The 13,914-nt window shown below is 38.0% G+C and overlaps 1 protein-coding gene across 1 annotated transcript in view; it reads right to left on the reverse strand.

Moving 5' to 3' along the window:
* DDX10 (DEAD-box helicase 10) overlaps positions 1-13,914 on the reverse strand; it is a 255,608-nt gene that overhangs the window by 109,985 nt on the left and 131,709 nt on the right. Inside the window, exons 14-15 of the mRNA XM_045797727.2 lie at positions 4,862-4,981; positions 1,980-2,141 (exon numbers count right to left, since the gene is read on the reverse strand). Coding sequence (XP_045653683.2) covers positions 1,980-2,141; positions 4,862-4,981 — 282 coding nt within the window. The remainder of the gene's footprint in view (positions 1-1,979; positions 2,142-4,861; positions 4,982-13,914) is intronic.

The following is a 13,914-nucleotide window of genomic DNA, read 5'->3' on the forward strand; positions in this document are numbered from 1 at the left end:
TCCACGCCCAGTGTGGCGCATGCAGGGCTTGAACTCACCAACCTGAGATCAAGACCTGAGCTAAGATCAAGAGTTGGAGCTTAACCAACTGAGCCACCCAGGTGCCCCTAGGATATATTAATTATTAATAAAAATAGTTACCTATGGGGGTAGGTATGAGGAAGAATGACAGGTATGGGCAGAAGCAAGATGTCTCAACTAGCTTTTTTATGATCTTGATTTTAGAACATGAATATATTATTCATTTCAAAAATGTTAACGTAGAAAAAAAAATAGAGGCATAAAAAGCTTTTGTGCAGTGACAGAATATCCACAGTTAACTATAGTTTAAGTATAATCTTCCCAAGGACAGGAGAACCCACGTATTTTTAAGTATTCTACCCTCACAGTGTGTAATCAATGTACTCTTGGTCAATTTGAAATTGTCTCTAAAGCTTTCCAAAACAATATTCCACAGCCTGGCTACAGTAACTTCCACACATGGGGGAGGCAGGGGAGGAGAGACAAAAAGGGCAGCAGTGGGAAACGCCTTTACTTCATATAAGTGCCTGTTGCTTTTACTGCTGGCTACAATTTACAAATAAAGGTTAAAATGTCCTTATGCTCAATCTTCCCCTGGATAAGTACTCTAAGTAGACGGTAAGCTGAAATGTGACACACTGCTGACATTTTAATATTATTAAAAATTTTAGTAACAAATAATTAGTACCAAATTTTAAAGTACTGTAATAAACAGCAACGCATGAAATGTTTAGTTTTCGAAGTAACATTCTGAACTGCAAACAGTGTGTTAGAGGTTCATTTGTTTCCCACATTTCTAAAAGGATTTTCTCACCATTCATTTCCACCCCACAGCTATCTTCAATGTCTACGTTTTCTTATTCATCAAATGCTACATGCGAAGCCGCAGATCGAACCTTGAAGAAATGAGAACTGCTGCTCTATCAAAGTTGACTGAGCCACTGAATCATTACAAGGTCAAAGAGGAGTCGAAACCACAAGAATCCTTCTCAGGATATAGTTAATAATGTCCACATCCAAAGGCTTACAGGTTTCTTAACCCAGAGCCTCATATTACAACAGTGACTCTTGGGCATGATACTATGTTCCCCTGAAATCATTCACTGTCTCAAGGGCATGCTATAGAAATGTCCTTAAAAATGTAAATCTGTCTTATTTCATTAATCGAGTCATTTATCTAGTGAAATGTCCACTTTTATGGGAATTAAGTAGTGTGAAAAGACAGTAAGACCAGGAGTGACCGGAATGGAGCAGCCCTGTTCAAGGATAACAGAAAACTGCCAAGTGTAAGGCTAATAACAGTGTGCGTGTTTATACAGAAGCACTCCCTCTTACAAGGTTTCCTCTTTTCTTTCTATTTTTTTTTAAATACACTAAGTAAATCTTCCATGCATTATCAACTAATTGCTATAGAAAGAAATTCAACTATTAAGCTGGAAACAACAGGTAAATGGCAAAGAACCTGGGTACATCTGTACCAAGCACTCAGACACCCAACCTGGGTGAATCTACACAGAATGACAGAGTATAAAAAGCAAATCCCGAAAGGCTGCAAACATATTGCACGGCTTCATTTACCTAACACTCCTGACATGACAAAAATTACAGAAATGGAGCACACAGGATGAGAGACTAATACAGAGAGTATGTTACTTCTTACAACTATATATAAAACTATATTAATCTCAAAATCAAAACTTTAAAAGGAAATCACTAATATTATTTGGGTTACCTCAACCAAAAGCAGATTTGGGCAACGCTCTCAGAAACCAGTCAGTATACAAGACGCCACCAGCATAAGCAAGAAAAAGAGACTAGATAAAATGACAAAATACGCACAGAGAAAGAAGTGTTCAAGAAATCAATGAATAAAGTAATGCGGTTATTGATGATCATCTAATGAATCTTTAGGGATATATTAAATGCCATTCAGTATTAACTCAAGACGGAAAGCTCACCCGATGCTTTGCCTTGATCTTCTTCCTATATTCTTCTTTGTCAAATTTGTCCTCTTCTTGAAGCCTTTCCTTGGCTTTATCTAAGTTGATGCCACCAGCACTGTCCTCTTCCTCGGCATCCTTCGAGACAGACTTCTGCATCTGCGGCCACTGCTGAACTAACTGCAGATGGGAAAACAGCAGTATGAGGCAGAGGACAAGGACATCAACAGAAAACCATTTCCCTTTGTATAATGATTTTGAAATGGCGCATTCTCCCCACTTTCTGCCTTACAACTTATATTTCTTAAGTTTTCGAACAAACTTTATAATTAAAGTGAGCAAACCCCTGAAAAGACTGTCCCAGTCAGGATAAAGTAATGTTGCCACAATCCAGTGACAGCAGGATTAAAGGAAAATGTCATGCAATACTTTGGAGAACAAGCTAGCTGCTTCAACATCATATCAGTGTTCTTAATGGGCTATGCTCCACCGGCTCCGTTCCAAACATGTGCAGAGCAGTAGCCAGGTGGACCCAAGCAGGCACCTCCGACCCTTCTCTCACCATACTGTTGTTTTACTTTCCTGTTTTTCCAATTGGAATTAATCTAATCTCCTTGAGGGCAGTTATCTATCTTGTTCATGTATTCTCAGAGCCCTGCACCATATCTGGCACATATCAAATGCTCGAAATTGATCAATAAATCCCTTATCAGCCCGTATTACACATAAAGAATAAAATAACTAAGCATAAAAGAAAATTAGCTTGGATCAGGAGCTGGCTCAAATCTACACAACTTACACATATAGTTCACGGTTAGGAACAGGTAACGCAGAAGTCGGGGCACTCATCTGGAGTCAGGGGACCTGGCTTAACGTCCTAGTTTTTCTGCTAGTTCTACTGCATAATCCTGAACAGATACTTCATTTCTGGGCATCTGTATCCTTGCCTGACAATTTTTTAAAAAGGTCTATTTGGCTCAGTAATCTTCCAGGTCTAATACTGTAAAACTCTAGACAATTTAGACAAAACCTATTCTCTTGTTTTTAACTAGTAATTGATTGCCAGAGGATTTCAGTAGCTGCCATTGTTTTGAAAGGCCACTAATTAAACTGCAAGCAAAGTGAAGTTGTAGGCACACATATTCTCTTGTCACCTCCTTTCACTCCCGTCACCAGCCATTCTCCAAGATGGGATTCCCACAGCGTCTCGACTTTTGGCAACGAATGGGGGTCACACCTGTCACTGCATGAGCGGCCATGCCAGGAGCCACTGACACTGAAGAAGCAGCAAGAGGGAGCAGGTGTGACAGAAAGAATGCCATCTACCGCTCCAACTCCTCAGTCCTCTTTTATGACCCCATGAAAAAAGCTCATGCCTCTGCGGGCTGAATGAAAAGTTCTTTCAGACTTTTAGAGCAGTTTCAGTGTGGCTCATAGCCATATAGGGCTCCTACCAGCAGTAAGTTTTCAGGGAAACTTTTTACAGTTAAGGATTTATACTCATCTTGGAGCAAATTGGTATAATCTGCGCAGTTAAACTGACAAGCACAGTGAAGAACCTCATTACACTAACAGCACTAATCTCACTTTACTGTAAGCATCTGATGTGATAGGACTATATTCTGGCTGAGCCGGCTTCAGGTGCTGACCTCTTTTCAGTAATTTCATAAAGATCCGTTACTTATCAATTCTATAGACTTCCTCTGCAAGTTCCAATGACTTTAAATTGCACTCTTTCTTCGTATGATTGATACACCACTTTACTCCATATTCTTAGTACAAATCTGGGCTCCCTTCCCCAACGTAACATCCAAAAGTAACCACACAGTTAACAGGAAACATACTCCACTGGATACAAACTGCTTATGCAGCATTTGCATTAATGATGAAGAAATGTCTTGTGTGACACATTACAGTCAGTATCTTAAAAACTTATTTTATTGGGATTTTAGAAAATAGTCCATTCATTCAGTAAACATATGGGTTTACTATAGCCAGGCCCCATTTGCAGTACTGGGGACAGAATAGTGAGCAAAGTGGGACAGATATCTTCCCTCAGGTAGCTACCCTCATTCCACTGGAGTAGAAGAGAAGGATAATAATCACGTAAATAGAGAATGTAAAGTCACATAAGTGCTAGGAAGACAAAAATAAAAGATAAGGAAAGGAAAATGAGGGGACAGTGGGTGTGCGCGCTACCAGGATGCACAGGAAAATCTGTAGGCTGAAGAGAGTGAAAACCAAGAGCGGCTATTCTGAAGACCCACTATGACCACTAACCACCATTACTCCTTAGGCAAGTCACCTGACTTCCCAGACCCCTCTCCTCTTTAAAAACGGAGAGAACATTGTGATTTAACAGAGGGACTTTTCATGAGCCATGTGCCAGTGGTAACCCCTTCCCTACTCTGCAGGTATGTATTTATGCTAAGACCAAGGTAATGGTGAGAGGAGAGCGGGGCACCTGTGTGAAGCAGAAAAAGCCAGCCCGGTAAGAAACATGCCAACACAGCATGGAAACTGAGGATCTGCAAAGCAGAGACTTTAGAGTTCAGAAAAAGCTGCGGTAAGTAGTTGTGTTACTATTCTTGCGTTTGTTGCCCCAGAACCTGTTGACGGACACCCTGAGGGGATAATCTAATCTGTAAAAACGGAATTTAGAAAGTTCAAAACCAACCCTGTGTCATTAGCACCCAGAAGTATGGCCGTTTACTGTCAGTGAGGCAGCCTGCCTACAGAGGTACGGCTGACGAACGGCCTCGACAGCACGGACCGGAGCTGCCTAGCACGCTTTAAAGAAACAGTTCATTTTTCTCGTTAATGAATGTAAGTCAGAAGAGAGTCAGACTCTTTACTATACTTGGATGGCACCTCAGAAATGAAGCATTTAAGAATCTTACCTCCCCTTCATCGGTAAATGTTATCTTCTTATTCACTTTAAAATTTCTCTTCATTACTTTTTTGGCTTCTGCAACCTTGGTCACTTTTTTCTTGACACTGGATTTAGAAGGTTCTTTTTTCTGTATGAAAATATGCAAAAAACAGAAATGATTAGTTAAATGGCTGCTTTTTATCAGCAACTTAACTCTGTAATACACTTTCTAAAATTAAATATATTTACTGCTCACTGGCTAATAAGAAGCACCAAAAATACTGTCCAGAAATCAAGTTATTAGATTTTTTAACCAATGGTAACCCCCAGTGCTAAAGGGGCTTAAATCTAAACAAGATGAATGTTAGACATAAGTCACCTTTAAAATTTCTTCTATTACTAAAAGTATGCAATCCTGATAATGTTGAGGCACCAGAAACCATGTGATACTGTGACAAATGGACATTCAAGATAAATAAAGCTACCCTGCATCTATAACACACAGCACATTTTAGAAATAGCTCTAATTCCAAGAGCAAACTTAAATTTTCAGAATAGGAAAATGTTTATCTGGAAAGCAAAATTACTACAGTACATTGTTTGCAACTCAACATTCTTCCTCCTATTATAGTAATTTACTGTATGAACATTGGAAAATATCCCCCCAAACAAGTTGTGTCCAAAGGTGAGATAGAATCAGAGTACTTTAACAGGATACACTGATCAGAACCCACCTAATGTCCTAAAACCACCATAGCAAAGTATTAAAAATACAGAGCCACTGCTTACTTATGCTAAGTGAATGATGAGCGAACCATCTGAAATGGGGAGCTGCCCAGGTCATAGCACAGCCTGCACTGATGAGAGAGTGACAATAAGTAACCCACCACTCAGAGGGATTTGCATTATGCTCCTCACATCAGAGCCAGGAGTACCACAGGTGGTGGTTAGTAAATGCATCTAAGGCAGCTTCTGTCAGATGAGTAGACAGAAAAAGTCTTTGGTGCAACAGTTAAGAAAATGGATTTGAATTCAAGCTCTATCACTTATGAGCTGTGTAAGAGCAAGTAATTTAATCACTGTGCTTTAGCTATGAATTGAGTAACCTTGATAATACCTCTGTCTCATAGGGTTGTTTCAGAAAGTTTAACAATAAATGTAAAACACACAAAATATAAGTATTCGATAAATCTCAAATACCACTATTATATATTGATTTCACACTACCTAAAGAGATCATGCCAACTGCACAGAGGTTTTAATTTGCAAAATTCTGGACTTTGAATTTCCTAACTGGTTGGTTTTTTTTAACTCTGTGTTATGGGTAACCACCCAAGAAAAAGTAAGAAAGAAGGGACTGATCTAGGAAACAAGAATTATCAGAAGCTTCGAAAAGATATACATTAGCTACAACTGTTATATTATGGTAATAAATACACACAGAAAGAACAATTCACTTAAAGTGAATATTACTGATAATGAATTAAAAAATGCTTAAAAATAAAGTACCATGAAATAAAAAACAACAACACACTTACTAAAACAGAGGCTTCTGTCAAGTTATTAATTATATTTTAAATAATACTTATTATGAAAATCAGACAGTGTATCTGCAATACGATAAATTTAAGGACAACAAGAAAGTTGCTTTGACACCAAAAGGTTGTCTTATGTGGGTATTACTAATACTGCTTTTATAATTCTGGCTCTTAAAACATACAAGCTATACTATCCAATTACACTTATTTCTCAGACCATGAATCATTTCAAATTTAAGAACACTCTAAGATGCTAAATCCACAAAATGCTTATGAAAAGATTAATCTCATCTGAAGCAACAAATTTTTATTACATCAGAGAGAGACATCAATATGTTACATTTGCTATGTGTGCACCTCACAAGATTTCTGTGATAAGAAATTCAATTGTTTTAGATTCCTTCTTCCCATGGGATATCCCATCTCCTCCATTCCCCAACCCCCACTGGCCCTGACTGCATGAATGTTGCCATCTGGTTGCACAGGGCCCTAAACTGCTCTGCCCATCCCTCACAACTCTCTCCCCACCACTAGACTCTAAGATACATTACTATTATTCTTAGAAAATGATAAATACAATCATCATTTCCTTACTTCTGAGAGTAACTGAGTAAATTGTGTGGTGGTAAACCTAAATTGAAAGAGAGTAGGGGGATAGGAAGCTTGTCAACTGAAATTAAGTTGCCACCTGTAGGACACCTTGTGAACAGAGGGCATTAATAAGACCCCCACTTCCTTCTGCTCAGCCATTACTCCTACACCGCCAGCCCCTACTTTTCCCCACAAACAATTATCAAAGAGTACCACCAACACAGCCACCAGGGTTGGCGACTGTGTTACTGATTCTTATCTGATCTTCTTGGTTTTAGGGTTAGGTCAATTCTTGAGGATCCTGGGTTGGCTAATGTTCTGTCATCAGAGAAACAATGCTGATCAAATGGCGCAAACTCAGAGGATCATCATGATGAAAAAATAACAATTAAACAGGAGTAAATTATCACCACTTAAACAAAAACAAAAAAATGCTGAGGAGCAACTTTCGGGGGGTGATGGTCATACTCTATATCTTGATAGGAGTTTGAGTTACACAGGTATATATAATTGTCAAAATTCAGATGTTACACTTAAGATTGGTGCATTTTACTGTACATAAGTTTCTACTTCAAAAGAGTCCTGTAAACAAATACTAAATTTAATGAATGGCAGGCAAGCTCAAGTATATGGAAGAAAGTGTAATGCTGTTGGCAACTTACTCTCAAATGCATTACATTTAAAAGGGTGATAAATGGATAGATGGAGAATTACATGATAAAAGGTTAACTGTAGAATATGAGTGGTGGGTATTTTGGTGTCCAAAAGTACACTTTCTTCAACTTTTCTTTATGTTAGAAATTTTTTCATAATAAAATACAAACGCCTGGTCCCAGGAACAAGAGAAAAAGTCACAAAGCAAAAATACCAAATACTGTCAGAATAGAAAAAAGGTCAGTCAGAAAACCAACCCTACAGAGTGGAACCTCGGGATGATGCAGGTCCACATCACAAGCTTTAGGGAAACCCATGAAGCCACTGAAATTGTGTCACAAAATTTGGGGGTACATGCATCTTTGCATCTTTACGGTTTATCATGGATTCTAAAAGGGAGCTGTGATCTCCCCCTACAAAAAAAATTTTTTTTTCAAGTTTGCTTGTCTGAGGGAAGCCACAGAAAGGAAGAACAGAAATTCCAACATGGGTAAGAAGACACATGTTTATCTTATTTTATTGATATGCTGGCTTTGCTCCGATATTCGAGAATTATTCTTCACTCAAATACGCGCTAGAGTGTCATGCACATACAAGACACTGTAGTGCATACTGGGGCCCCAGCACTGAAAGAGACAGGTGGACTCCCAAGCCTCCCTGAGCCTAACTCTATCATAGAAAAAAGACATTAAACCAGTGGAAAATATTACGTATTTAATCACAGATGTATTAAGTACTCAGAAAAAATATACAAGATGAATTCTATGTAATAGGGTACCTGCCCCAGCTAGTCTAGGCTGAGGAGAGAAAGTTAAGGAAAACTTCCTTCTGAGGGACAAATGTTTGAACTGAGTGGCAAACACCCAAACACGGTGGCATTACTGGTACCTTCTGGGTGTCCACTGACGGTAGGTTTCACATATGGTTTACAAGAGGCTTAGCTTAGTTCAATGTCATTCTTTTAAATATTAACTTTAACAGGTGATACCTGCTCGTTTATTTTGTAAAGGATATTCATGTCCTATGAATTCACGTCTTATTCATGTTAAAAAGCTGCCATTCATGTCTTCTTCAGCCACATGTTTACCTCCCAGGAAACAAACAGTGTTCATAGCTTTTTCTATATCCTTTCCCGCGACATTCTCCCCACATCCAAATATAGATGAAGGACACCAAGATACTAGAAAGGCTATCCCTGCAATCAAGAGCCTCGTATACACAGCTTCATATAAATGTGCATCCATTTACTTAGGATAAATTTCTAAAAGTTAAAGCACTCAGTCAAAAACTATGTGCATTTAAATTTCAAAAGATATTTCCAAATAACCCTTCTGGGAAGTTCCACAAAATTTAATATTCCCAACAAAAATTTGAGAGTAACTGATTCTCCACACCTATTAAAAAAAAAAAAAACAGATTATTAGGCTTTATGATTTTGTCAGGTGAAAAAACAATATCTCACGGAAGTTTTAACTTGCATTCGTATTGTTTTAAGCATAGAAGAACATCTTTTCAAATGCATTTTTTCCCTATGCACCATGTATATTCTTTACTAGTATTTTTAATGAATTCCTGGCATTTTACTTATTAATTTGTGAAATCTTTTCATTCGTTAAAAATGTGTCAATATTTTCTCCCACTGTATCATTTATGGTTAGACTTTTGTCATATAGGGTAATATTTTGTTGTTTTGTTTTGTTTTTTGCTAAACATATATTTTTAATCTTTATGTAATCAATTTTTTTAAATAATGAAAATTTCTGGGTTTTTTTGTACCACACTTAACAATATTTTTCCGACTAAAAGACTTTTCAAAAATGAATTTAACTCCTTAAAATGCAGATTTCACTTTTTCTAAAAGTTTCGACACTGGCTCCTGGACAAGGGGGGAAGTGCTCATTAATACTTTAAATTTCTATTCATTAAATCATGAAAAATATCAAGTATCTTATTGTTAGGCAAAAGTTATATTTTGACTACAAGACCTTGTATTATTGGTACAAGAATGAAATTTGCAGCCACCAAAGAGTTTAATGAAAGATTTCCTGACAAGATGTAAAACATCAAAATGCAATTTTCATTTCCATTTGCACTTCCTGCATGACATGTACGCTAAACTTCAAAATAAAATGCTAAAAGGAAAATATCGTAAAATACAAAAGTGATAAAGCATCAAGTTATTTTCAAGGTCTTGTGATAGCTGTAGGAGGTTGCCACAAAAAACTTGAAAGATAAAAGAACAAGAACAGTCACTAAAAGCAATGGTTCCTAGCTGGTCTGTGTTAGTTTTAACACCGGCTACAAGAAGATTCAAAACATAATGAATGAAAAAAAAAAACCCTATTTTAATTTTTTTTGTTTAAAATTTTTATCTTGTTATATTAGTAAAAAAACCCTACTTTAAAAAAGCATTACTACTATACATCCTAGAGGGTACAAAAAAAGTATCATTGCAAAAAAAGGAAAAACAAAACCATAAGGAGATGAAAGTCAGAATTTAAAGAAAAGATACTCTAAAGAAATCAGGTGTTTTTGTTTCGTTGATGAAGCTCCCATATGCATCATGAAAACAGATGTTTTTGTTTCCTTGAAGAAGCTCCCATATGCATCATGGAATAATTAATGGTTTATAACAGAAATGGTATCTAAAAGTGAAGGAGACTGGGTTGCCTGGGTGGCTCAGTCGGCAGCCTGCCTCTTGGTTTTGGCTCAGGTCATGATCATAGGGTCCTGAGATCCAGCCCTATACTGGTCTCTGAGCTCAGCGGGAGTCTGCTTGAGACTCTCTCCCTCTCCCTCTGTCCCTCTCCCCCCATGTGCGTGCACAAGCACACGCGCATGGACACATCTTCTCTCAAATAAATACACACATACATAAAATGTGAAGGAAGCCAACAAAATAAAGAACTATCAACCCTACTGAAGACCTTACAGATTACCTTTATAACCTAAGCCCTTACATTAAAAATAAATGCATTTCATAGCATTTATAAGCATTGTTGCCTAAGACTCCAAATGTACTTAATTTCCATTGCCTAAATCACCATACCCAAGAACTCATGACTTAAAAAGCAAAACAAAACAAACACCTGCTATGTAAGCATAGTTCCTTTACCATCCTACACCACCCTAAAGTCATTGAACTATGATAATTCACAGTATTTTACAGTATTAATGAAAGATGCACTACTTGACATTTTATTTGAAAGCCTCCTACAAAATCTTTTCTTAAGAAATAAACTTCCTTGATGATTGATGTTGAGCCCCTTTTCATGTACCTATTGGCCATTTATTTGTATACTGCCTTCTTTGGAAAAGAGTCTATTCAGGTCCTCTGTCCATTTTTTAATTGGATTATTTGGGTTTTTTGCTTTGGCGTTCCCTATATATATATCTCAGAAAGCCCTTCCTCAATATATGGTTTGCTAATATGTTCTCTCATTCCACAGGGTGCCTTTTTGTTTCCTTTCCTGTACAGAAGCTTTTCAGTCTGATATACTCCCTTTGTTTATTTCAGCTTTTGCTGCCCTGCTTACGGTGTCTTATCCAAAAGATCACTGCCAAGACCAATGTCAAGGAGCTTTTTCCCTATGTTTTCTTCTAGGAGTTTTAATCATCAGGGAAATATATCAAAACTACAATGAGACAGCACTCCACACTTACTAGGAGAGTTATCATCAAGAAGTCCAAATGTACCAAGTATTGGCGAGGGAGTGGAGAACAGGGAACCCTAGTGCACTGTTGGTGGGAATGTGAACTTGCACAGCAACAGTGGAGAACAGAATGGAAGTTCCTCAAACAATTTAAAATTGAAACTACTGTATGATCCAACAATACCACTCACTCCTGTGTATATATCTGAAGGAAACAAAAGCAGTTTCTAAAAGAGATCTCTGCATTTCCATGTTCACTGCAGCATTACTCACAATAGCCAAGACGTGAAACAATCTTAAGTAGCTGTCAAAGGATAAATTAAGAAAACGTGGTATACAAATACCATGGCCTATTAGTGAGCAGTGAGAAAGAATGGAAACCTGCCATTTGGTGACAATACGGATGAAACTGGAGGGCATTTATGTTAAGTGAAATAAGTCAGACAGAGACAGACACTATATGGTACCACTTATATGTGGAATATTTAAAGAGAAAAAAGGGGGGGCTAATTTCATAGAAATATAGAATGGTAGCTGCCAGGGGCTGGGAAGAGGGAGAAATTGTGAGATGTAAGTCAAAGGGTACAAACTTTCAGTTATAGGTTGAATAAACTGAGGATATCACGTACAGCATGGTGACTACAGTTAATAATACTGTATTGTAAACCTGAAATTTGCAGAGAGTACATCTTTTTTTTTTTTAAAGATTTGATTTATTTATTTGACAGAGAGAGACAGGCAGCAAGAGAGGGAACACAAGCAGGGGGAGTGGGAGAGGAAGAAGCAGGCTCCCAGTGGAGAAGCCTGATGTGGGGCTCGATCCCAAAACGCCGGGATCATGCCCTGAGCTGAAGGCAGACGCTTAACGGCCACCCAGGCGCCCCTGCGGAGAGAACATCTTAAACATCCTCATCACAGACACAAAAAGTTAACTGTGAGGTGATGGATGCATTATCTCAATCTTGGTAGTCATTTCACACTGTCCAAACAAACTCACATTGTATGCTTTACATACAATCGTACTTATCAATTATTTCCCAATAAAGCCAGGGAGAAAAAAGATATAAAAACACCACCATCAGTAAGTAGAAAAGTATGTTTGTGAAATCTTTGCACAAACTATCACCTTAAAATTAAGAGCCACCTAAAGGGTGGAGAGATTCAGTTTTGCAAGAGGGAAGAGATCTGGAGACTGGTTGTACAACTACAGCAAGATGTTTAACACTGCTGAACTTCACACTTAAAGATTCAGGTGGTAGTACATTGTATGTTAGATGTATTTTACTACGATTAAAACAAAGAGCTGCCTAGAATACAAATGGACTTCTGTTTAAAATGTTGTTACAGGGGCATGTGGGTGGCTCAGTCGGTTGAGCACCCCACTCTTGATTTCGGCTATGGTCATGATCTCAGGTTGTGGGATCCAGCCCTGCATAAGACTCTGGGCAGAAAACCCCGCTGGAGATAGCTCCCTCTCCCTCTTCTTCTGCATCTCCCCCTGCTTGTACACTCTCTCTCTCTCTAAAACAAGTAAATAAAAATTTTAAGAAATAAATAAATAAAAACAGATAAAATGTTGTTACAGCAACAGTTTCCCTTTTCAGAGCTCCTTCACAAATGTAAACATAAGGCAAAGCAGTAGTCCTAGAATTACACAGCAGCTGGAGCAGGGTGACCAGGGTGGGCCCTGCAAGGGAGGGGAAGGACACAAGAGACATTTCAATGCAGATCAGCTAAAAGGATATGAAACAAGAGCACTTATAAATTATGAATCATGGAAATAATCTTGTAAAATGGTCTAATCCATCTCACAGGATTTTTCTTTTTCAAAAGGTCCACATTTACCAATCTCATTGTTTAAAGTTTAACAGAAGGCAAGCTACAATAAACCTTGGTAATATGCATAAATTTGGTCATATTGATAAAAATAGGAAACAAAAGAGTTGGAGAAAATGACAAGAGCTAGTGCCCCTCTACCCAAGTCCCCGTAAGCACCACCTCTGCAGTGCAGTGTGTTACAGAGGCTTGTTAATGGACTTCGTATGCCCTCATGCCCCCATTACAGTAAGCCACAGTCATCATTTGTGTTCCCGTTTTCCTTTTTCTAATAGACTGTAATCTCCAAAGAGGGTTAAGACCATTTGTATTATCTCAACTTTGTGTGGACTTCCCTCCTTCTGCTTACGGAGGATCATAAGGCACAACCATTCTACACAGTTTCTGATTAATAGATTCCTCCTTCTGGATTCCCACCTTCCTGAATCCACAGGCTTAACCTGGGATACTTTCCAGAAGATGCTCTTATATCCTAATAAACTCTTCTGAGAGTGTGTGCCTGCCACCTTAACTACTAAATGCTTTCAGAAAAATAAGTTTCTGATATATCTCTAATACAGTTTCTATTTTCCTCAACTCCTTCTCTTACCCTTCACATACAAGCTCCCCCACCAAACCCTCAAACACCAGTGTTTTTTTCCTTCAGTATGTTCACCTTCCTCAACAATGTCAGAATTAACAAATTTTTCCTCTATTTTAAAAAGCCTCTTTATAGCATTTCAGTGTAGTAATTCTTTAAACCTTTCATCACCTCCAATTCGTCTAGATAAGATTTCAATTTCATTTTTCCACCCAGCTGTATTTTATTT

This window comes from Ursus americanus, chromosome 16 (genome assembly GCF_024610735.1).
Source record: "Ursus americanus isolate L20-20 chromosome 16, mUrsAme1.1.p, whole genome shotgun sequence".
Classification (NCBI taxonomy): Eukaryota; Metazoa; Chordata; class Mammalia; order Carnivora; family Ursidae; genus Ursus; species Ursus americanus.